The sequence below is a fragment of the Prionailurus bengalensis genome, chromosome B2, assembly GCF_016509475.1.
Source record: "Prionailurus bengalensis isolate Pbe53 chromosome B2, Fcat_Pben_1.1_paternal_pri, whole genome shotgun sequence".
Lineage (NCBI taxonomy): Eukaryota > Metazoa > Chordata > Mammalia > Carnivora > Felidae > Prionailurus > Prionailurus bengalensis.
In genome coordinates, this window is record NC_057349.1 from 11,724,862 (window position 1) to 11,747,422 (window position 22,561).

At 40.9% G+C, this 22,561-nt stretch overlaps 1 protein-coding gene across 6 annotated transcripts in view; it reads left to right on the forward strand.

The window, feature by feature from the left end:
* NUP153 (nucleoporin 153) overlaps positions 1-22,561 on the forward strand; it is an 87,367-nt gene that overhangs the window by 55,613 nt on the left and 9,193 nt on the right. For 5 of the 6 annotated variants that reach the window (XM_043590748.1, XM_043590749.1, XM_043590747.1 and 2 more), the window contains 7 exons: positions 2,065-2,202; positions 2,957-3,055; positions 4,270-4,360; positions 8,610-8,735; positions 11,732-12,361; positions 16,663-16,857; positions 20,197-21,081. In XM_043590748.1, the coding sequence (XP_043446683.1) occupies positions 2,065-2,202; positions 2,957-3,055; positions 4,270-4,360; positions 8,610-8,735; positions 11,732-12,361; positions 16,663-16,857; positions 20,197-21,081 (2,164 nt within the window). Of the gene's footprint in view, positions 1-2,064; positions 2,203-2,956; positions 3,056-4,269; positions 4,361-8,609; positions 8,736-11,731; positions 12,362-16,662; positions 16,858-20,196; positions 21,082-21,454; positions 21,891-22,561 lie in introns of those variants that run through there. The other variant, XM_043590752.1, reaches the window with a different exon arrangement.

Genomic DNA, 22,561 nt, shown 5'->3' on the forward strand with positions numbered 1-22,561 from the left:
GCCTTCTTTGGAAAGCTGTCTTTTGGTTAATGTTATACTTACATTTTAATTACTTTGCTTTTTATCTCTACCTCTGCATGCCACTTTTAGTGGTTCCTCTTAGAATTTTACTATATGTATCCTTAACTTCCACATTCTACTCTGTGTTAATATTGTACTACTTCCTGCAAAATTTAAGAATCTTGCAACTTTATAGTTTGATTTACTGCCCTTCTTTAGTATTTCAGGTTATACTTGTCATTCGTATTAAAATAAGATAGGCTTTAAACCCATATTGCATAGTTTTTGCTTTATACAGTTATATGTATTTTATTATTTTTTTCTAAATAATTTTTCTCAAGTTTATTTATTTTGAGAAAGAGAAACAGTGCGGGGAAGGGATAGAGAGAGAGGGAGACAGAGAATCCTCAGCAGGCTCTGTGCTATAGCACAGAGCCCAACCTGAGGCTCAAACTCATGAACTGTGAGATCATGTCCCGAGGTGAAGTTGGACACTTAACTGACTGAGCCACCCCAGGTGCCCCATGTACAATTATATGTGTTTTCAAGAAATTAAGAGGAAAAACAGTTTTTTTGTGTTTGCTCACATATTGTTCATATCTCCAGAAATCTTGAGTTCCATTTGTTATTCGGCCCCTTCGCCCTGAAGAAGTTGCAGAGCGGGTTTTATGGCAACAGATTGTTTTAATTTTCTTTTATCTGAAAGCATCTTTATTTTTCCTTTGGGTGGAGGGGTCGACTTTACAGAGCTGTGATTTATGTACCATAAACGACATCCATTTGTAGTAGTCACATGGTTTTTAGCCGGTAGGGAATTTAACCCGAAGTCAAACTCTTCTCCCACTTGTGGTGGGTGGCAGCTGGAACTCTGCTAAGTTGGCTCCTTGGTGTCTGCCTTGCACGTGAGCAGGTTACAGGTCTGCTAGAAGCTTGGACAGTTTATGTGCAGATCTGTAAGTTCCCCATTCCTGCATCTCCCCTCAAGTTTTGAGCTGCTGTGCTCACCTAGCCTGTCCCCTGATTCCTCAGTGAACACATTTGCTGTTCTCTCTCCATTTCAATTGATGGAGTGGTACTAACTCCGAAAGAGTGCAGGAAACTTACCCAGTGCTCCTCGCTTCTTCCACGTGGTTTTCATCTCTGCAGTTTGTGCTTGTTTCTGGTCGCTCTTGCTTCTGGTTGCTCGGCAGTGTTTTCATATGGTTGTTTCTATTTTGTTTAGGGTTTACAACTGTTATTTGTCAGGTCAATGTTCAGATACGAACTATTGCACCATCAGCAGAAGCACAACTCTGCTTGCCTTCCAACTCTGGGTTGCTTGAGATTCAGAGTGGTCTTTAGTATATTGGGATAAAAAACCAAGGCATTTCACCAAACTCATTGGTACTGATGTTTATTAAATGCTTGTTTTACATGCCAAGGCCATGTATAACTTTATGTCTTATATTAATACTACAATGGTGGTGTAATTTTTTCCTCATTTTCAGCCATTAGGAAATTTGTACTGAGGGCAGTTAGGTTCACAAAGCCACCAAGTCTGGTGGTGGCACAGCTGGGATTCAGATCTTGTTCATTTCTTTTGATTTGAGAGCCCACATTGTGGGTTTTTTTTTTTTTTGACTGATTGTTATTTTTTTAATATGAAATTTATCGTCAAATTGGTTTCCATACCAACACCCAGTGCTCATCCCAACAGGTGCCCTCCTCAATACCCATCACCCACCCCTCTCCCTCCCATCCCCCATCAACCCTCAGGTTGCTCTCAGTGTTTCAAGAGTATCTTTTGGTTTGGCTCCCTCCCTCTTTTTTTTTCTTTCCTTCCCCTCCCCCATGGTCTTCTGTTAAGTTTCTCAGGATCCACATAAGAGTGAAAATATATGCTGTCTTTCTCTGTATGACTTATTTCACTTAGCATAACACTCTCCAGTTTCCACGTTGAGCCCACATTGTTAACCCTGTATGCTGCTGCCTCCTCCCTGTTCTCAGTTCCACCTGAAAGTAAGTAGGGATAAAAGAATGACTTGAAAGATGAAATCTATCATTATGACACATGTTGTGTTTTAGGAAATGGAAGTGCCAGTATTGCCGAAAATCTCTCTACCCATCACCAGTTCTTCACTGCCTACCTTCAATTTTAGTTCCTCTGTGATCACAACTTCCTCTCCATCGCCCGTTAGTCCTTCACAATCACTGACAAACAAGGTACAAAACTATTGTACAAATAGAGGTGATTTTTGTTCCTTATTTAAAAAAAAAATACTATATTCTGTTTGAAGCGTTAAGTTCTTGCTATGGAAATTGAGAATAAGAGAAAAATGGAAATGGTGTTTTGCTTTTTAAAGTGTATGTTATAAAGGGATACATTATAATGGAGTGCTGTTTAATTCTTATGCAATGCCTTAGAGATTGATGATTATAAGTTTGTTTCCAATGTTTCTGATTTAAGATACTTTTTTTTTTTTTTTTTGGTAAGATTGGGTTTATGTTTTTATTTCTCAGGTAGGATTAACTACTCCTGAAAATTTTTATGATTTTGTCCTGGCTTTTACTTTTTCTGAACATATTCTTATGGATGGTATTTTTTTCCTTTAGATACATACTCACCTACCTCTAAGATAGTGTATACTCCTCGTCCAAGGAGAAGCCAGATTTTATAGTAGTTACCATTTATTTTTCACAAGTTTTAACAAATTATTATTTTACTAATTTTTTTAAGATTTTATTTTTAAATAATCTAGCCCCATCGTGGGGCTGGAGCTCACAACCCCAAGATCAAGAGTCTCATGCTCTACTGACTGAGCCAGCTGGGTGCCCCTTAACAAGTGATTTTTAAATCTAAAAGGAAATAAATTGCTTTTGGCTTCTTTGAAATAATTTGCTTAAGTTAAGGTCTGTTTTATTGTCAATTACTTTTACTAAAAACTCTTTGTGTTATTTTAATAATTTGGAAAACCAGGTACAAATGGCCTCTCCAAACAGTTCTGGCAGTCCCATGTTTCGATTTTCATCTCCAATTGTAAAATCTACTGAGGCAGATGTTCTACCTCCGTCATCTGTAAGTAGCAAGCAAGGAATATTTCATACTGATTTCAGAAGCATACTGTATTTTTAAAATCCAAGATGCCATTGGTGGTAAGAAATACCATTGTTTTTCTTCCAACCTAAAAAAGTCAGTGTATAGAAATCTTGAATGAGTGAACACCTGTTTATTTTTCACTACACACACACACAAGCATGTGTATTTTCTCGTGATCATTTGAAAGTTAAGATGCAAACATCTTGATACCTTTATACCTTTCCCATATGTCCCCTAAGAAAAAAGGACATTCCTTTGCACACCCACAATACAATTCTATCCATGAAATTGTAACATAGTATAATAATGTCCATATTCAGATTTCCCCATTGGCCCCAGACTGTCCTGTAATGGCCCAGATCCAGTAAAGATCAAGACCTGATCAACTAAATCGCATTGCATTTGGTTAACATGTTTGTTGAATTGCCTTTAATCTGGAAAAGTTTTGGGTTTTTATGCCTCATAATACATATTTCTTCATAATTAAGAAAGAGGTGTTTTACAAGGGAAGGGAAGCAAAAATACTATAAAAACAGGGAGGGGGACAAAACATAAGAGGTTCTTAAATATGGAGAACAAACAGAGGGTTACTGGAGGGGTTGTAGAACGGGGGGATGGGCTAAATGGGTAAGGGGCATTAAGCAATCTACTCCTGAAATCATTGTTGCACTGTATGCTAACTAACTTGGATGTAAATTTAAAAAATTAAATTAAAAAAAGAGGTGTTTTGAGTGATATAAGTTTAATGTTCAAGTTGCCCCATGCATCTTTGGCATGCATATCATTTTTACATGCTGCCTTGTGTTTTTCACTGTGCTCTTGTTTTTGGTTACTGCTAGATATTCCAGATCATATTGTATGTAATCCCTGCTGTGTGCCTGAAACCTGTCCACTGTCCATAAAATCTCAGTGTTTTATTGGAAAATCGCATTTAGAAACCTAGAAATGAGCATTGGGAGCACGTTATTACTTTACTGCTTTGAATGAAAAAAATGCCTAAGAAATTGAAAATGCTGTTTAGACCTAACACACCATTCATTATAAGAAGCATCTCAATTTTGGAGATTGTAAAATCTCTACATGAAATTCAGTGTCTCTTTTTTTTTTTTTGACTTGGAATAAGAAAAAGCTCCATATTTGATATTTTGTTTTAAAACTAAGTAGACTATTAAGGATACCTTTTCTCCTTACAGATTGGATTTACGTTTAGTGTGCCTGTTGCAAAAACAACAGAACTTTCTGGCTCTAGTAGTATTTCAGAACCAATTACAAGTAGTAGTTTAGGTAAGTAAAAATTTCTCCCAAGTTGTTACATAAAAATGGTTGCATGCATTAGATTAGTATTTCAAATTCTTTCTTTAATCTTTGGCAGTTCTTATAAATTCATTTGAATGAAATTAGCTCTAAAAAGCGGACAGGAGCTAATATCAACCTTTGGCAATAGTTTTTAGTAACCTTCTCAGAAACTGCTCACTAAATGGATATGTTACAGTTCAGTTATGGGAAGGGATAGTCACACCAGCAGTATATCCATTAAGGTGACAGTTTATTATAAATGAACTCTCATAAGAAATTCAGGTGTTGTTTACATTTGTTATCGAGGTGAAATTCTAATTATCGTGGATCCCATCTCTGGGTTTAGTGTTCAGTTCACAAACATTTTTATGTGTTAGGGTTCTGCTGGCCTCTGCAGGTAGTGATACATAATATTTCAGGAATGGGGGTAGTTGAGGGAAAGAAATGAGCAAGCAGATAATTAAATCATGGGATTTTGTTGTGATGGTGGTTTTCTTTCAAGTGTTTGCTGTTCAAGAACTGGAGAACCATCTGGGCTAAGTTACTCACTTCAGGACGTTTTGAGCAAGGGCATTTTACTCCAGAGACACACAGCAAGTGCAGGGCTGTGGGAGTTAGAGAAAAAAGGATGATATTCTTCAAAATCTGTAGATCTTTTGTAATAAAGCTAAGAAGTAGCTTTAAGTTCTAAAAATTCTTGAATGCCATGCTGAAAGAATTGGATTTTAATCTGAATGTAGTAGGAAGACAGTGATTTTAAATGGCATGAGCTGGGTGTCGTGGAGTGACAGCCGTGTCCCCAAGTGAGGGGGTGGTTGGGAGGCGGGGCTTTATAGGCTGAGATATCAGTTAAGTTCTGTCGCCCTATCCAGAAGCGTGTATTTGTCTATCTCAGTTTTTTTACCTCATAGTTTTGGAATTTAAAAAATACTAGATCCTCCCTCAAAGGGTAGAGTAAAAACAGCAGCAGCAGCAGCAACCAACAACAACAACCAAAGAGCTAGGACATAGAAGCCAGATGTTCTAGCTCTGGATGAGCTGGAAGATAAGAGCATAGATTATGAGAGTGGCACAAAATAGGAATTTGGTATGTTTGCAGTCTTGTTTTTTATTGACTAAAACAGCCTTGTGTAAGAGAAAGTATTAACAGGCACATTTCAGGTATACTTTTTACCACGAATTTTTTCTTCAATGTTATTATGAATTCAAGAGAAATAAACTTCTACAAATTCCTGGGGTGCCTGGGGGGCTCAGTTGGTTAAGTGCTCAACTCTTGGTTTTGGCTCAGGTCATGATCTCACGGTTCGTGAGTTGGAGCCCTGCGTTGGGATCTATGCTGATAGTGTGCAGCTTGCTTGGGGTTCTTTCACTCTCCTCTCTCTGCCTCTTTCACGCTTTCTCTCTTAAAATAAAAAAATACATATTTAAAAAAAAAAAACTTCTGCAAATGACCATTTTCACACCTGGTTACGAGGAAAGGCATGACAATCCTCCAGTTTTTACTAATGCGTTATTGGTGATAACTGGATGAGCGGCAGCTTGTTCAAACAACCTTTGTATTTCATTACATCTGGGAAATTATCCATATTTTTAAGGCATTTATTATAAGTGGCATGTATACAATTGTGACAGTGATTCTCACCACTTTGACATTAACAAGCTGCTTGAAAATGTAGAAGTCATGATTAATTACTTTGTGGCAGGTGCTAATTTTTCCACTGTCTTTTTCCAGCAGTTTGAATACACTTCAGGGTATCCTTAAAATTTACTTTCAATTACTAAAAGCAGTGCCATTTTTATTCTAAAGGAGGATAGACTATGGCAAAGTGATACAATTGTATGTTTTGACACAGTTATAAAAAGTAGTAGGTACAGTGTTTTGTTTCTTGTATGTTTTTGTTGCTGTGGTGAGATTCATGTGAGATAAAATTAATCATTTGAAAGGGAACAGATTCAGTGGTGTTCAGTACATTCATGGTGTGCAACTACCACAGCCTGTCTAGTTCTAGAACATTCTTATCACCCCCTACAAAGGAAACCTGTACCTATTAAATAACAGTCATTCCGCATTTCTTCTCTCCCACCTCCTATCAACTACGAGTCTGTGTTTTGTTTGTATGTATGTACCTATTCTGGAATCCTACCATGTGATTTTTGCATCTAGCTTCCTTTACTTGTTTTCAGGGTTCATCTGTGTTACAGTATTTATCAGTACTTCACTCTTTTTTCTTTGTAAAATTTATTTACTTACTTTTTATTCGAAGTAGGCTCCATGCCCAATATGGGGCTTGAACTCAAGACCCTGAGTTTAAGAGTCGTATGCTCTACTTACCGAGCCAGCCGGGCACCCTAGAATTTCATTCCTTTTATGGCTGAGTGAAGTTCCATTGTATGGGTATATCATAGTTCTATTCATCCATTGATGGACTTTTGGGCTGTTGCCAGCTTTTGGCTATTGTGCATAGTGCTGGTATGAAAATTCAGGTACACGTATTTATTTGGATAGTGGTTTCAGTGCTCTGGGGTATATACCTAGAAATGGAGTTGGTGGTCAAATGACAGTTCTATGTGTAACTTTTTGAGGAACCACAGAACTGTTTTTCTCAGCCACTGGTTCCTTTCACATTGCCACTAGCAGTGTATGAGGATTCTAATTTCTCCACATTCTCACCATGTGTACTTTTCACTTTTGTGTTGGTAGCCATCTTAGTGGGTGTGAAGTGATGCTTCTTTTTGGTTTCGATTTACATTTCTCTAATGGCTAATGGTGCATAATGGAGCATATTTTCATGTGCTAGTTGGCCCTTTATCTTCTTGGGAGAAATGTCCATTCAAGTCCTTTGCCCATTTTTAAGTTGGTTTGTCTTTTTGTTGCTGAGATGTTAGCAGTTTTATGTAGTCTGGATATTAGATCCTTAAGATACATAATTTGCAAATAATTTCTCCCGTTCCGTAGATTGTCTTCACACTTTCTTGGTAATGTCCTTCGATTCACAAAGGTTTTTAATTGTGGCGAAGTTCAGGTTTTTTTCTTGTGCTTTTGATGTCATATCTGAGAATCTATTGCCAAATCCATAGTCATGAACATACATCTCCTGGATTTTCTTCTGAGAATTTTATGGTTTTAGTTCTCATGTTTAGATCATTGATCCATTTTGTATTAATTTTTGTTTATGGCGTGAGGTAGAGGTAGGTAGGATTTTTTTGAAACTACTCCTTTTAAAATTGGCAAACACTTAAGAAAAACCTTGTTTGTATTTTATTATGGAAAACTTGAAACATTTTCGGAAGTAGTAGACTGAATTTCCATGTACTGTTTACCCAGCTTCGACACTTCACATTTTTTGGCCAGTCTTCTTTCTCTTTCTCTCCTTTCCCCTTCCTTCTCACACGCAGAAACACACCTCTCAGGTTATATTGAAACAGTTCCACACATATTTCAACTGTAAACAGAAACTTTCCCCCTTAAAAAATAAACCACAAAGCCATTATCATACTGAAAACATAGATTTCTTATTTTAAGTCTAAGGGTATATTTATTTTGGAAAATTTAGGAAACATAAAAAGTAGAAGCAGTAAGTAAAAAGTCACTCAACACTGGCAGCCACCATTACTCTTGTATCATTCACAATCTTCTGGGCTTTTTAACTCGTCTTTACCTATAACTGTGCTTTTGGGAATGTTTTGTGGCCACATAGTAATCTATCGTGTCGGTATTCTGTAATTGACAGACTCAGTCCCTTATTGAGCATTTATCATCCAGATTTTCAATATTATAACTGAAGGATATTTTTAATCATAGGATCAATTTCTAGAAATGAAATAACTGCTCAGTTGAGTATTTACTTGAAAGTTTGGTTCAATCAGTACTGTAAATTGCTGTGTAGTCAGATGCATATTTCTTGTAGTTTGGGAGCTTGCTCCGGGTGCTATAACCTCTCCAGTGTTTGAGTTTGATTGTTTTGATTACCAGTTAATTTATTGGGTAACAATTATAGTTCATACTTTTTGCCTTTTTGGAGGAGAAAAATGTACAGTGTATAGTATGGGAAATACTATCTTTGCTTTCTTGTACTAGCAAATTAACCTTGTATTTTTAAGTAAATTTGTCCATTATCTTTGAATTACAGTGACTTTCATGATGTTTTAGAAGGTGATCCAAATTGGCTTTGAAAGCTCTCTTTAATACATTTAACTTGATCCGGTGCTTCTTCTTGACATAGTATCTTTTCTACAGCTCAAGATACCAATGCAGTGAATAGTACAAGCTGTAAGAAGCAGCCAGATGAAGATTGTGAGGGTCCTTTTAGACCTGCAAAAACCCTGAAAGAAGGAAGTGTCCTAGATGTTCTCAAAAGCCCTGGTAAGATAAGAGCTGCCTTTGACATACTCTAAAATCTTCATTACAGATTTGTGGTCCTATTTTAATGTCATGTGTGGCATAAGTTAGGAAATTGACTTGAATGTAGACGTAGTTAGATGCAATTCTTTTGGAGTAAATATCTTAGAAACTCTACTTGTTTCGAATTCAAAGACTGTCCTAAAATGACATCTCTTAAGGAGGTGAGGATAGCAGGAGAAAGAGGCAAGTGTAGAAGGGAAAATGAATTGCCTTTTAATAGAGATAGGCCAATATGGAATACAAGTAAATAAACCTGATGATATACCTGCACATATCTTTCTCTGATGAGATGCTGACCTGCCTTGTTCTCAGATTACTGCCCAGTTGTGATCGTCTTATAACAAGACCAAACAGAAAGATAACATTGGATGATTCGAACATACATATATGTAAGGGACAGTACTCACTTGAAACACGAATTGAAAGCTAGTAATAAATAACTTGAAGGCAATGAATAGAAGTCATCAAATAGGAAAAAGTTTTCAATTTGAAAATCAGAGGATAGATACAATTCCGATTGTGACCTGTACTATAGGAACGTATAAATGTTTGTAAGGTGATCTAGTCACTCAGAGAAAATTTAGATTTACCTAGCAGATAGATGTGCTCGTGTATAATTGAGTAAGAATTTCCAGATAAGAATGGCTTCTGCAGCCAGATTTAGGTCTCTCTGGTCTAGCTTTCTCGTTTTGTAGATGAGTACACTGCCTACAAGGGTCCCAGCAATTTAGACGATTTGATGCCATTGGGGCAGAGCTCCAGGGCGCCTGTGCTAGTTAACTGAGTGGTAGATATGCATCAAATTCATATGCTCTATCTTCATATAAGTTCTACTTTGCATTCATGATGCCCACTCCTCCTCCCCTTTAATTTTCTTTAAATGGCAAGAATTTGGAGTCCTATGTTCTTTTGAGAGAAATTAGAAAAACTTGAAAAGGGGGAAGGAAAATAAGTCTCTAAAATCTTGAGATGATTACTGTTAAAATGGTGCCAACCTTAGTGACTCAAATTAATCATTAGCAAAACAGTACATTTTAGACTACTGGGAGTAAGTGAAGTATATGGGTTTTGCCTTTATGCTAAAACTAGCTCTAGGTTGGAATAATTGTAGCACTGGAAAATCTCAAAATCTTTTATATCTTCTTACCCTCCACTTTTCTTTTCGTTTGGTGCCATGAGCTGGAAAAACAGGTCACTGAGTTTATTGGCATGTGTAAAACAAAGGTTAATTGGTCCAAAGTAAAGGATTGGAAGGTCATTCCCGTGGATACAAGTTGGAGTGAATCGATTCGGTTCAATGACAGCAGTTCCGGTAGTGCGGAGACTTTTTCGGTTCCTGTTATTCCATGGTTCTGTGCAAATACCTTAATTGTCTGAGTACACCTTTAGTGGTTACCAAAAGGGGACCCTTACAGTGTGAAAGGTTCTGTGATTATATTGGAGAACTGTTGGAGGCAGTGTGTCTGCGTTAGGGTTTGGTGACTTTCCATGGGCAGGTCTTTGAGTAGCATGAGCTCATGCTCCTCGAGGGTGGGCTGGGTCTTCATTTCTGTGATTTCTAGACCTTGCCAGATGGTTTGGTTCTTCTCTGTTGGAATTTACATCATGTTTCTCATTGAACTGTTACCATTTTAAAGTCCTGTATGAACTTAGTATAATTAAGACCAGTCCTTACAACTCCGTTGTACTTTGGAGGGACGTCTGTCCAATATGCATACCTACTCAGCTCAGCTGGGTGTACTGAAAGTAGAGGATACCACAACAGTGGGTTATAAGTGGACAGAATTCAAAGATTATTGACGTTTAAGACATTTGGCATAGCCAGGAGAACACCTGAAGGAGAAAATAGATGCGGGAGGAAGGCTGTGAATATACTGCACATCTGTATTGCAGCAAGAGTGTAGCAAAACCTAGATGCCCGAGGGGTGTGTCAGTAAATTACGACAGATCAAAGCCTCAAATTAGATATTGGTTGAATTATAGTAAGTAGAAATTCCTAGAGGAAGAAGGTGATACACTATAAACAATACATCTTCTGTAGGATTTTAACTAGGTCTGAGTGTCACTTAATTGATTATGTGATTAATAAAAACTGCTGGGACACCTGGGTGGCTCAGTTGGTTAAACATCCGACTCTTGATTTCAGCGCAGGTTATGATCCCAGGGTTGTGGGTTCGAGCCTTGCATCAGGCCTTGTGGTGATGATGCGGAACCTGCTTGGTATTCTCTCTCTCTGCCCCTACCCAATTCCTGCTCTCTCTCTCTCTCTCTCTCTCAAAATAAATAAACTTAAAGAAACAAATGGAAAACAAAACAAAACAAAACGGCTGCTGGGGCGCCTGGGTGGCTCAGTCACTTGAACGTCTGACTTTGGCTCAGGTCATGATCTCACGGTTTGTGGGTTCGAACCCTGCATCTGACTCTGCTGACAGCTGGGGGCCTGGAGCCTCCTTCAGATTTTGTGTCTCCCTCTCTCTCTGCCCCTCCTCTGCTCATGCTCTGTCTGTCTCTGTCTCTCAAAAATGAATACATGTTGGGGCGCCTGGGTGGCTCAGTCCGTTGATGATCTGACTCTTGGTTTCGGCTCAGGTCATGATCTCATGGTTCGTGAGTTCAAGCCCCACATCAGGCTCCGCGCTGACAGCATGGAGCCTGCCTGGGATTCTCTCTTTCCCTCTCTCTCTGCCCCTCCTCTGCTCTGTCTCTCAAAATAAACTTAAAAAAAAAAAATTTTTTTTTAACGAATACATGTTAAAAAATTTTTTTTAATATTGCTTAGGTGAAAACTCTACTTTTAAGTAGCTCATGTTGGGATTTAGGAACTCTGCAATAAATGTGTGTAAATACATGTTCTCCCAGTAATAGCATTTCAGTTAATGTTCTGATTAGAGAGCTTCTCTCTCTGTCTGTCTCTCTCTCTTTTTTCTTTTTAACTTACACTCTTTTCCCTATTACAGGTTTCACATCACCAAAGGCAGATTCTCTTGCTGCTCAGCCTACTACCACAAGCCCAGTAGTTTATACAAGACCAGCAATAAGTAGTTTTTCTTCTGGGGGAGTTGGGTTTGGAGAAAGTGTAAAATCTGGGTCACCTGGATCGTCGTCGTGGCAGTGTGATACTTGTCTGCTCCAGAACAAAGCTACAGACGGCAAGTGCATAGCCTGTCAGGCAACAAAATTGCCAGCAAAAGATACTGCTAAACAAACTGGAATCGGAGCACCAAGCAAAAGTGACAAGTCAACTCTCTCTACATCAGGGACGGGTTTTGGAGACAGATTTAAACCAGCAGTCGGGACCTGGGATTGTGACACCTGTTTAGTGCAAAACAAACCCGAAGCGATGAAATGCGTAGCTTGTGAGACACCGAAACCCGGAACTGGTGTGAAGCGAGTCCTTACGCTGCCAGTGGCTGCGGCGAGCGCTGTGCCCGTGGCCGCCGCACCTCCCACCTGCACTGTGACCACGGGCGCCGTAGGATTCGCAGATAAATTTAAAAGGCCCCTGGGATCTTGGGAGTGTCCAGTATGCTGTGTTTCTAATAATGGAGAAGACAGTAAATGTGTGTCCTGTGTGTCTGAGAAGCCAGGTACGTGTATGGCTGTTTGAGATCATTTTGTTGGTTATTTTAGTAGAACACTTACACTTCTCTGCTAAGAACAGCCTTAATATTTTTAATGTTTCAGGATGAGCATTTCCTCCTACGTCTTAATTTTTCTAAGCTGTCTGAGGCAAAATGACTTACCCGGGACTGGATCTGTGTGTTCTCTCAGGATAGCCCAGTGTATACGTATACCTCTTTTTTGTGTACACTTTATCAGAAACTTTGCTTCTCATGATCATTTTCAAAGCTGACTAATACAGATGCTGAAGGAACTTAGAAGGGGCAGTCTTTCTCCACCGTTATCCAGAACAAAATGTCACTTTGTCTCTTTTCCTTGAAGTACAAGTGAGGATGACAGATGGTCATTCCCAGAGAAGGTTTCACTAAGCGGTAGACAGTCTTGCCTTTTGAAACAGCTGTGGCTGAATATTAATGCGGAGACCTATACCTGTATGCCAGCTGCCAGAGGTGTTGCAAGGATAGTCAATTACTGAGTCACTAATGAAAACATTCTAACTTGACAGCAAGAAGAAGGGAGTTAGGCTTGAGTTTTTCCTGTTTCTCCGTTCAAATTTGAAAAAGTTACTGAAGAGTCCCATCTGGAAATGACTCCTTAATATTTTTGTAATCTCATATAATTATTTGGTACCGATGTGTAGTAACATGGGTATTAAATAAAAACTGTTATGGGGCGCCTGGGTGGCGCAGTCGGTTAAGCGTCCGACTTCAGCCAGGTCACGATCTCGCGGTCCGTGAGTTCGAGCCCCGCGTCAGGCTCTGGGCCGATGGCTCAGAGCCTGGAGCCTGTTTGCGATTCTGTGTCTCCCTCTCTCTCTGCCCCTCCCCCGTTCATGCTCTGTCTCTCTCTGTCCCAAAAATAAATAAACGTTGAAAAAAACTGTTATGGATATCCTGGGAATTACACTTCCTTTTTTATTGCATTATTCATGGATGTGTAGTCTTCTGTCTGCAGTGGAGAGCTCCGGGTTTGTTAGCCTGTACCCCATGTTTGAAGACAAGAGGTGAGCCGTATCTCTAATTCTTACTGGACATCTCCAGAGGAGTAAGATTTCAGAGGCTTCGTTCTGAAATAACTTTCTCCTTCCCGCTGGCATACCTCTTCCTCCTCTTAAAAAAAACAAAAAAACGAAAAACAAAAACAGGCCCTTGATCATGCAAGAAACCAAAATTAATTGAGTTGATTGGGAGAATAAAACTGAGTTAGGAAGTAAATTGTTACTCACAAATAAAGAAAGCTCATATATTTATTACATAAATCTGACATCATCCCGTCAATGATGAACCATCATTTTAAGCAGAGGAGTGATGTAGTTAAATTTGTATTTTTGACACATTGCCTGGTGGCTTTTTGGAGGGTCGATTTGAAGGCAGTGAAATTTGGAGACCAGAGGACAGATGGGAGGTTGTAGCGGTAATACATACAGGCCCAGAGAATAGTGATATGTGCTGGTGCGGTCAGGTTGGGCGTAGAATACGGTGTAGCTGAAGACATGGTGATTTGAAGCTGTGCAGCCCATGCTCACATATACGTGAGGACTCGGGATGTCCTGTAACGGATACTCGGGGCTGGAAACACAAATATGAGAGACATCAGGCTACAGTTTTCAAATAAGCCATGGGAGCAGAGGCAATGTAAAGTGAGGGAGGGAGGGGGTAGAGGAGATGGCCTAAACCTGTGCTCCGCCATCTTAAGGGAGTGGCAGGAACAAAGCTTTGGAACGGTTCATTTTAAAGGAGGAACCAGTGAGGAAAACCAACACCTACTTGGCACCGGTTGCTTTGCAGCAGGATGGATTGCAGGGAACGAGAGCAGAGGTCTCGGTGAGAAGGCTGTTGTTCAAACAAGAGGTGAGGGCCGCTTGGCATGGAGTGGCAGTGGTGGGCTCAGCAGAAGGGGATGAGATAGATAGAAACATGTGAGGCAGGAGGAGATGTGAGCCACGCTAACCAGGTAGAGGGTGGCCCTACAGCTGAGAAGGGGACCGCAGGTACAGGTCAGGAAACCGTCCGAGTAGATGAGACTCAAGAGGAGGACAGTGGACCAAAGATGGGACCTCTGAGAGTGGTTTTATTGGCAAGGTGGAAGACAGCATAGCGGTGGAACAGAGACCAGTGGCTGGGAGGGGCGACAGTCAGAGAACGTGTGGAAACGGGAGGCGCCAGATGGATGGCTCTGCTCCTAACACACAGGCTTCTTGATCGCTTTGTGGAGCCACCTTCCCATGCCCCCCCCCCCCCGCCCGCCCCTCATGCTCCCTACAAACTTCTAGTTCTGTCTCAGAATTGAAACGTCACGTCTGTGAATCCCTTCTGCTGCCCCTTAGTCACTTCCTTCCTTCTTCATGTATCACTTTTCCTTTTTGGTGATGGGATTACTGTGTGTGTGTGTTTACTTGCCCCCTTCTTAGACCGTTAGTACTTTTAGAAGGTAAGCAGCATTTCAGTTGTCTTTATGTCCTTAGAACCTTAATAAATGTCTGTTAAATACTAATGCCATGAACACAGTAGATGGTGGTGAGTCGAAATGCAAAGTGGATGATAGAACACTTCTGTGCAAAACTGATCATTTCAAAGGCAGAGACCTGTGCTTTGAAATCTTAAAATTAGTGTGGTCTGTGGCTGTGTATTTTATGTGTTAGGATATTATTGCCTGCGATTTATATCTTATGTATGTATGTGTGTATATATATACACATATATATATAAATGTGAAAATTTTTTTAATGTTTATTTTTGAGACAGTGTGAGCGAGGGGAGGCACAGAGAGAGAGGGAGATACAGGATCCAAAGCATGCTCCAGGCTCTGTGCTGACAGCTCAGAGGCTCGAACTCACCAACTGAGAAATCATGACCTGAGTTGAACTCAGATGTTTAATCTACTGAGCCACCCAGGTGCCTCTTATATGTTCGTTTAAAATGTTGTGCTGTTTGAAGAAATCTGACAAAAATTCCTTTTTTTTTTCTATTTTTTAAAAAATTTATATCCAAGTTAGTTAGCATATAGTGCAATAATGCTTTCAGGAGTAGAATCCAGTGATTCATCCCCTGCATATAACACCCAGTGCTCATCCCAACAAGTGTCCTCCTTAATGCCCCTTGCCTATTTAGCCCATCCCCCTACCCACAGCTCCTCCAGCAACCCTCAGTTTGTTCTCTGTATTTAAGAGTCTCTTATGTTTGTCTCCCTCCCTGTTTTTATCTTGTTTTGTTTCCCTGCCCTAATGTTCATCTGCTTCGTATCTTAAATTCCACATATGAGTGAAGTCATATATTTGTCTTACTGCCTAATTTCGCTTAGCATAATACACTCTAGTTCCATCCACATTATTGTAGATGGCAAGATTTCATTCTTTTTGATTGCCGAGTGTATGTGTATACACACACACACACACCCACATCTTTATCCATTCCTCTGTCAATGGGCATTTGGGCTTTTTCCATACTTTGGCTATTGTTTGACAAATATTCTTAGGGACATTTTATTTTTTTGACTTCTAAAAAAAATTTTTTTACTGCTTATTTTTGAGAGAGAGAGAGACACAGAGTGCAAGTGGGAGAGGAGCAGAGAGAGAGGGAGACACAGAATCCGAAGCAGGCTCCAGGCTCTGAGCTGTCAGCACAGAGCCCGATGCAGGGCTTGAACCCACAAACTGTGAGATCATGACTTGAGCCAAAGTCAAACACTTAATTGACTGAGCCCCCCCGGGAGCTCCAAGAACATTTTAGTTTTTTAGGTTCTGATTTGTGGTCCTGATAATTTTTTTTAAACCATGATTATTCAGACCTCAGATTAAGAAGAGAGCGGTCACTAGGCCGGGTGAGTGTAAGCTGCTTGTTTATAAGATTAAAAGAAATCTGAGATGTCTGTACTGTTTTTAACAATGTGAAGTTTATATTTCTGGCATTTTATCTGTCTTAATAGGAAACACTAATTGAACACTTAGACTTAGTGGTGTCTTTTTCTTTTTTTTTTAATTTTTTTTTTTTTAACGTTTATTTTTGAGACAGAGAGAGACAGAGCATGAACGGGGGAGGGGCAGAGAGAGGGAGACACAGAATCGGAAACAGGCTCCAGGCTCTGAGCCATCGGCCCAGAGCCCGACGCGGGGCTCGAACCCACGGACCGCGAGATTGTGACCTGAGCTGAAGTCGGACGCTTAACCGACTGCGCCACCCAGGCGCCCCAGTGGTGTCTTAAGATATTGACATAACATGACATAACATGGACTGGAAATTTTATGTGTTTCCTCATTTTTTTTTTTTAGGAAGTTCAGTACCTGCTTCAAGTAGCAGCCCCGTCCCTGCCTCTCTGTCTTCTGGAAGCTGCCTTGGGTTAGACAAGTTCAAGAAACCAGAGGGAAGCTGGGACTGTGAAGTGTGCCTAGTGCAAAATAAAGCCGACTCTACCAAATGCATAGCATGCGAAAGTGCAAAGCCAGGCACAAAGTCTGAGTTCAAAGGTAAGGCCTGGGTGAAGTGCCTCCTTGTATCATCATTTTATTTTATTTATTAATGTTTATTTATTTTTTTTTTTAATTTTTTTTTCAACGTTTATTCATTTTTGGGACAGAGAGAGACAGAGCATGAACGGGGGAGGGGCAGAGAGAGAGGGAGACACAGAATCCGAAACAGGCTCCAGGCTCTGAGCCATCAGCCCAGAGCCTGACGCGGGGCTCGAACTCACGGACCGCGAGATCGTGACCTGGCTGAAGTCGGACGCCTAACCGACTGCGCCACCCAGGCGCCCCATTGTTTATTTATTTTTAAGAAGAGAGAGACAGAGCATGAGCAGGGGAGGAGAGAGAGGGAGACACAGGATCTGAAACAGGCTCCAGGCTCTGAGCTGTCCGTACAGAGCCTAATGCGGGGCTTGAACTCAGAGACCGTGAGATCATGACCTGAGCTGAAGTCGGATGCTCAACTGACTGAGCCACCCAGGCACCCCTCGTATCGTCATTTTAAAGTGAAATATTTGCAAACAGCTTTAGTTTAAAAATTGTTCCTTCTCTTACTGAAAATGCATGTAAAATAAGGTATTGTTTTGGACATTTTGACCTCACATCTGTGTCCGAGTTACTGTAAAGTTAGATTATTAGACTGGCCAGCAGTGAGGTATCTTCTCTGCAGCTGGGTGAGGCACTTCTCTCTTGTGTAGTTGAATCTGAGAGAGTTTCAGTTACTTGTTTTTCATTGTTAACCTGTTTGGCATCTAGATGAATTTCCTCTTATCTGGGAATTTACACCCCTAGAGCCTTATTGTAAGTACTCTGGATGTGGGATTTGGTTTCCCAGGGTATGTCCCAGAAAAAGAGCTCTCTTCATATTTTGTTCTGTAAATATAAAGGAGGAACCTCTGAAAATAATTTATGCTAAGACTGTCTATGGAGGTCAAATTTTTCGTCTTCGTAGTCATTAATGATTTATTTCATACTTCACATGAGGTACATTTCAGTCAAAATCTTGATAAAAGCTGGGAAAGAGAAGAGATTTTAGATCTGAAGGAACAGTCAGGGAGAGGGGAGAAAGAGTTTAATCCGTAAGGGAATAGGCCTCGAAGGTTAGTCTGTGAGGGCATTAAAAAAGAATGCCAAGCTTTATCTGCTCGGAACCATTCTGTGGGCTAGTGGCTTTCAAACTTTTTAACTGGAAACCAATCATTAAACTTTTACATTGTGACCCCCTCTCATGCACAGGGTGTTTGTATGATTGAAAAGAAGTTTTACAAGTCAATTCTTACTCTTTAGTATGTTTAAGTCACCCTGTTTCTCTTCTTTTTTCATTTAGAAGAAAATTACTGGTTATAACCCATAAAATTGCATGACAGTGAGTCACAACTGGTTTGAAAAACACTGCATTTGGGTGTGGTAGAAGATCCCTACTTCCAGCCCACTTGAGGTCGTTAACCTCGTGGTCCTTTTCCCATGTTCTCTACCTGCAGCACAGTAATCAGCTTCCCTTTAAATCTGTCCCTTTGAGGCAGAGGTGATAATGAGTTAATTGTCTTCAGCACCTTCATTTTTAACTTCCTGTCTAAAGAAGTATCGCTTAAGGTATTTAGAGACCTGGTGGATAGGCCGCTCTCTCCTGAGATTCTGATAATTTTCAGTTACGTTTCTTAGCAAAAGAAGGGGATGTATCATCATTAAAGAGGGGAAGGTCTACAGGTCTGAGGGCTTGTAAAGTTTGGCTGTCATTGGTCTTATTTATACGTGGGTAAGCAGAAGGAGGGGTAAATATCTTGGCACACGAATTGTATCTGTTTTGAGCTCATCAGTCAAGTACTGCGTTTCTAGTTTACTCAGCTACAAAAAAGCATTATGAAACCAAGACTTTGATCTTGTCAATATAGTGTGAGCTTCTGCTTATGCAGTTCTTCTGGTTCTTTGATGCTAAAGTCTTTTTAAAAATTTTTGATTAGTAGCCCATTTACAAGATTTCAAACTCCAGTTACGACAGGATTCACAGAGAAAAGTTTATCTCTTGTCCCCATTGGTTCATTTTCCATCCTTCCTCCCCTACCAACAGTAATAACTGTGGTTAGTTCCTTACAACTTTTCCATAGTTTATTTATGCACATGATAAGCAAATTCTATATATTTTTCTATATATAGAAATTCTACATATTTTTATTTCTGTCTGTTTTAGAAAATGTAGATCATACTGCCCTTCTGCCCCCTTGATTTTATCACAGATTAGCTTGGGCACACCTTTGTTCTTTATTCTTCATTTATAGCTGCTAGGATTGCATATGGCATTTTATGTGTCTTTGAGTTTCTTTAAAATAAAGACTTATTTAACAGAAGACCATGGGGGAGGGAAAAGGGGGGGAAAAGTTACAGATAGGGAGGCAAACCATAAGAGATTCTTAAATACTGAGAACAAAGTGAGGGTTGATGGGAGCTGGGGGAGAGGGGAAAGTGGGTGATGGGCACTGAGGAGGGCACCTGTTGGGACGAGCACTGGATATTGTATGGAAACCAATTCGACGATAAATTTTATTCTGTAAAAAAAAATAATAAAGACTTAGGATGTGAGGGTGATCTGGCTGTGACATCTGTCACTCCGAGTGATCTCCAGGGTTGATTTGGCCCATGTGGCTGGCTAGGCTGGTGTCCCCTTCCTCCCTCACGGCTCCATGTGGGTTCCCTCCCGAAGCTGTGCACTGGGCCCAAGAGGATGACCTTGCATGACAGAGGGGGACTGACTGTTGCTCAGGCAGAAGTGTAGAAGTGGCTGCACTCCCCTCCTAGAGCCTCCAGACAAGCTCTCCAGGAGAGCTCCCTGCAGAATGTAGGGTAGTCAAGCTTCCAAGACTCCAGGCACATCCAGGTGAGGTGCCATGTGTGGCTGTCTGCCTTTCTTAAGGAAGTAAATGAATAAATAAAATTAAAAAAAAAAAAAAAAGACATAGCCCTAGAATTGCTGGGTCAGAGGATTCATGTGTTTGGAAATTTTGGTAAATATTGACAGTTGCCTTCCACAAATTTCATGCTATTTTACACATCCACCTGTAATCTATAAAGTGTCTCTTTTTCCTAGACCCCTTGCCATTACTGTCTTACCAAATTTATGTGATCTCTGCCAGTGTCCCAGGTGATAAGTGGCATGTCAGTGTGGTTGTGGGGATTGAGGTGTGATTCGTACGCTGAATACTAGGCAGCTAGTTGGCGTTCACTGCCACTTCCTCACACTCTTCACCATAGGCCTTTTCAAAGTTATTCCTGTGTCTCTCTTTCTGTTTCAGGTGTACATTTTGTTTGAGAGGATAGCATTAATTCGGTGTCTTTTATATTTTGAAGGCTTTGGCACGTCTTCCCCGTCTCCGAACCCAGCTGCCTCATCCTTCAAATTTGGTCTCCCGTCATCGTCTTCTGGGCCTTCTCAGACTTTAACAAGCACTGGAGATTTTAAATTTGGAGAGCAGGGAGGCTTCAAAATAGGTGTGTCTTCAGATTCTGAGTCTCCAAACTCCATGAGTGAAGGCTTTAAATTTTCAAAACCAATAGGAGATTTTAAGTTTGGAGTTTCGTCCGAGTCCAAGCCTGAAGAAGCTAAAAAGGACAACAAGAACGATAATGGTTTTAAGTTCGGACTCTCTTCAGGTTTAAGCAATACGGCATCGTTAGCTCCGTTTCAGTTTGGGGTGTCTAATCTTGGGCAGCAAGAGAAGAAAGAGGAGCTCCCTAAATCTTCATCTACAGGCTTTAGCTTTGGTACAGGTGTCATTAACCCGGCACCTGCTGCTGCCATCACCGGGGTGACCGCTGAGAACAAGAGCAGCTTCAGCTTTGGAGCCATAGGAGCCAAGAGCGTTTCGGTGGCTCCGTTCACAGGGAAGACGTCAGAAGCAAACAAAGAAGACACGCCCGCCACCAAGGGAGGGTTCACTTTTGGTGGCACGGAGCCTGCCCCTGTGCCATCTGCCTCTTTGTTCGTTTTGGGAAGGACAGAAGAGAAACAGCAAGAGCCGGTCACTTCTACTTCTCTGGTGTTTGGGAAGAAAGCGGACAGTGAGGAGCCCAAGTGTCAGCCAGTGTTTTCCTTTGGGAATTCAGAGCAAACCAAAGATGAGAGTTCTGCAAAGGCCACCTTTAGTTTCAGTGTGGCAAAACCATCTGAGAAGGAATCGGAACAGCCTACGAAGGCCGCGTTCGCATTTGGGTCTCAAACCAATACCACGACTGGTAAGTATTAAACACTTTTCTTTCCTTCTTTTTTTTTTTTTTTTTTACAAGGCACCTCTGGTATCTGGACAAATGCAGCAGGTCAGGGAATGGTTTACACTGGACATAGTTGAGAGAGACCAATAAAGACTCTCTGGGAAGGAGCCTAGGATTTGCAGCGTTCACTGCTCCGAACCCTTATGATGCAATGATGTTACCTGCAGATCTGATTCTGAGAAATACACCGCTGATGGAGAGCCCCCAGCATTTCCCATCTGTCCGTGTTTCTCCCTTCTGTTTGAGCTTTGACAATCAGAACTGGCATACTGCTCAGGAAAGTAGGCCTTCTTTTGTTAGCTCGTGAAATATTTTCTAACTAAATCTTTCTGTGCAGGCGTTCGTTCACAAATAGAGTTACCCAGTCATCATCAGGCGTCCAAGGAGCATAGACCACAAATAGAGTTAATCTCTGAAACAGAGGCGATTATGAAAACTAAAATCCTGAAGAGAAAATGAAGTAGCATTTTTTTAAAACTTAAAAACGTGCTTGGTGAAATAAAATCGTTCTGTGGGCTGAGCAGCAGAAGAAACACAGATGATAGATTGGTGAACTGGGATTTCCCAGAGCCCATGCCGAAGTGTAGAGAGAATGGAGTCCAGCTGGTTCTCAGGCCATTGCAAGAAGAGTGCTTAGAAGAAGAGGACAGGGCAGAGGAGAGAGCAAAGCAGTGACGGAAGAGTATTTCCTCCCTGTAGAGCAAGACCCTGGCCTTAAAAATGGAAATGGCCCACTCACTGGCAAAGACCAGTGAAATTACAGGACACCAAGGCCAAAATCCTGAATGCTCTCTAAGAGAGGAAAGCTGTTTGCCACAAATAAACAAGTATCAGGTTAGCATCACACTTCTAATTTGTAACATCATATGCTTAAAACAGTGGAGCACTGTCCTCAAAGTGAAAACGGTCTTTTTATTTTCTAGAGAGAGAGCACGTGCTAGTGCGAGCACAAGCAGGGGAGGGGCAGAGAGAGAGGGAGAGAGAGAATCTTAAGCAGGCTCCATGCCCAGCCCAGAGCCCAGTGCAAGGCTTGATCTCACAACCATGAGACCATGACCTGAGCTGAGATCAACAGTCGGCCGCTCAACCGACTGAGCCACCCAGGTGCCCCGTGAAAATGGTCTTGGGTACCTGGGTGGCTCAGTCGGTTAAGCATCCGACTTCGGCTCAGGTCATCTCGCATTTCGTGATTTTGAGCCCCGCGTTGGGCTTTGCTGACAGCTCAGAGCCTGGAGCCTGCTTAGATTCTGTGTCTCCCTCTCTGCCCCTCCCCTGCTTGTGCTCTGTCTCTCTCTGTCTTTCAACAATAAATAAATGTCAAAAAAGAAAATGGTCTTGATCCTACAATTTTATATCCAGCCAAATTTGGTCGAACGTGAGGGCAAAATAGAGATGTTTTCAGGCAAACAAAAAAATAAGAATTGAACACCCATGAACACTTCTG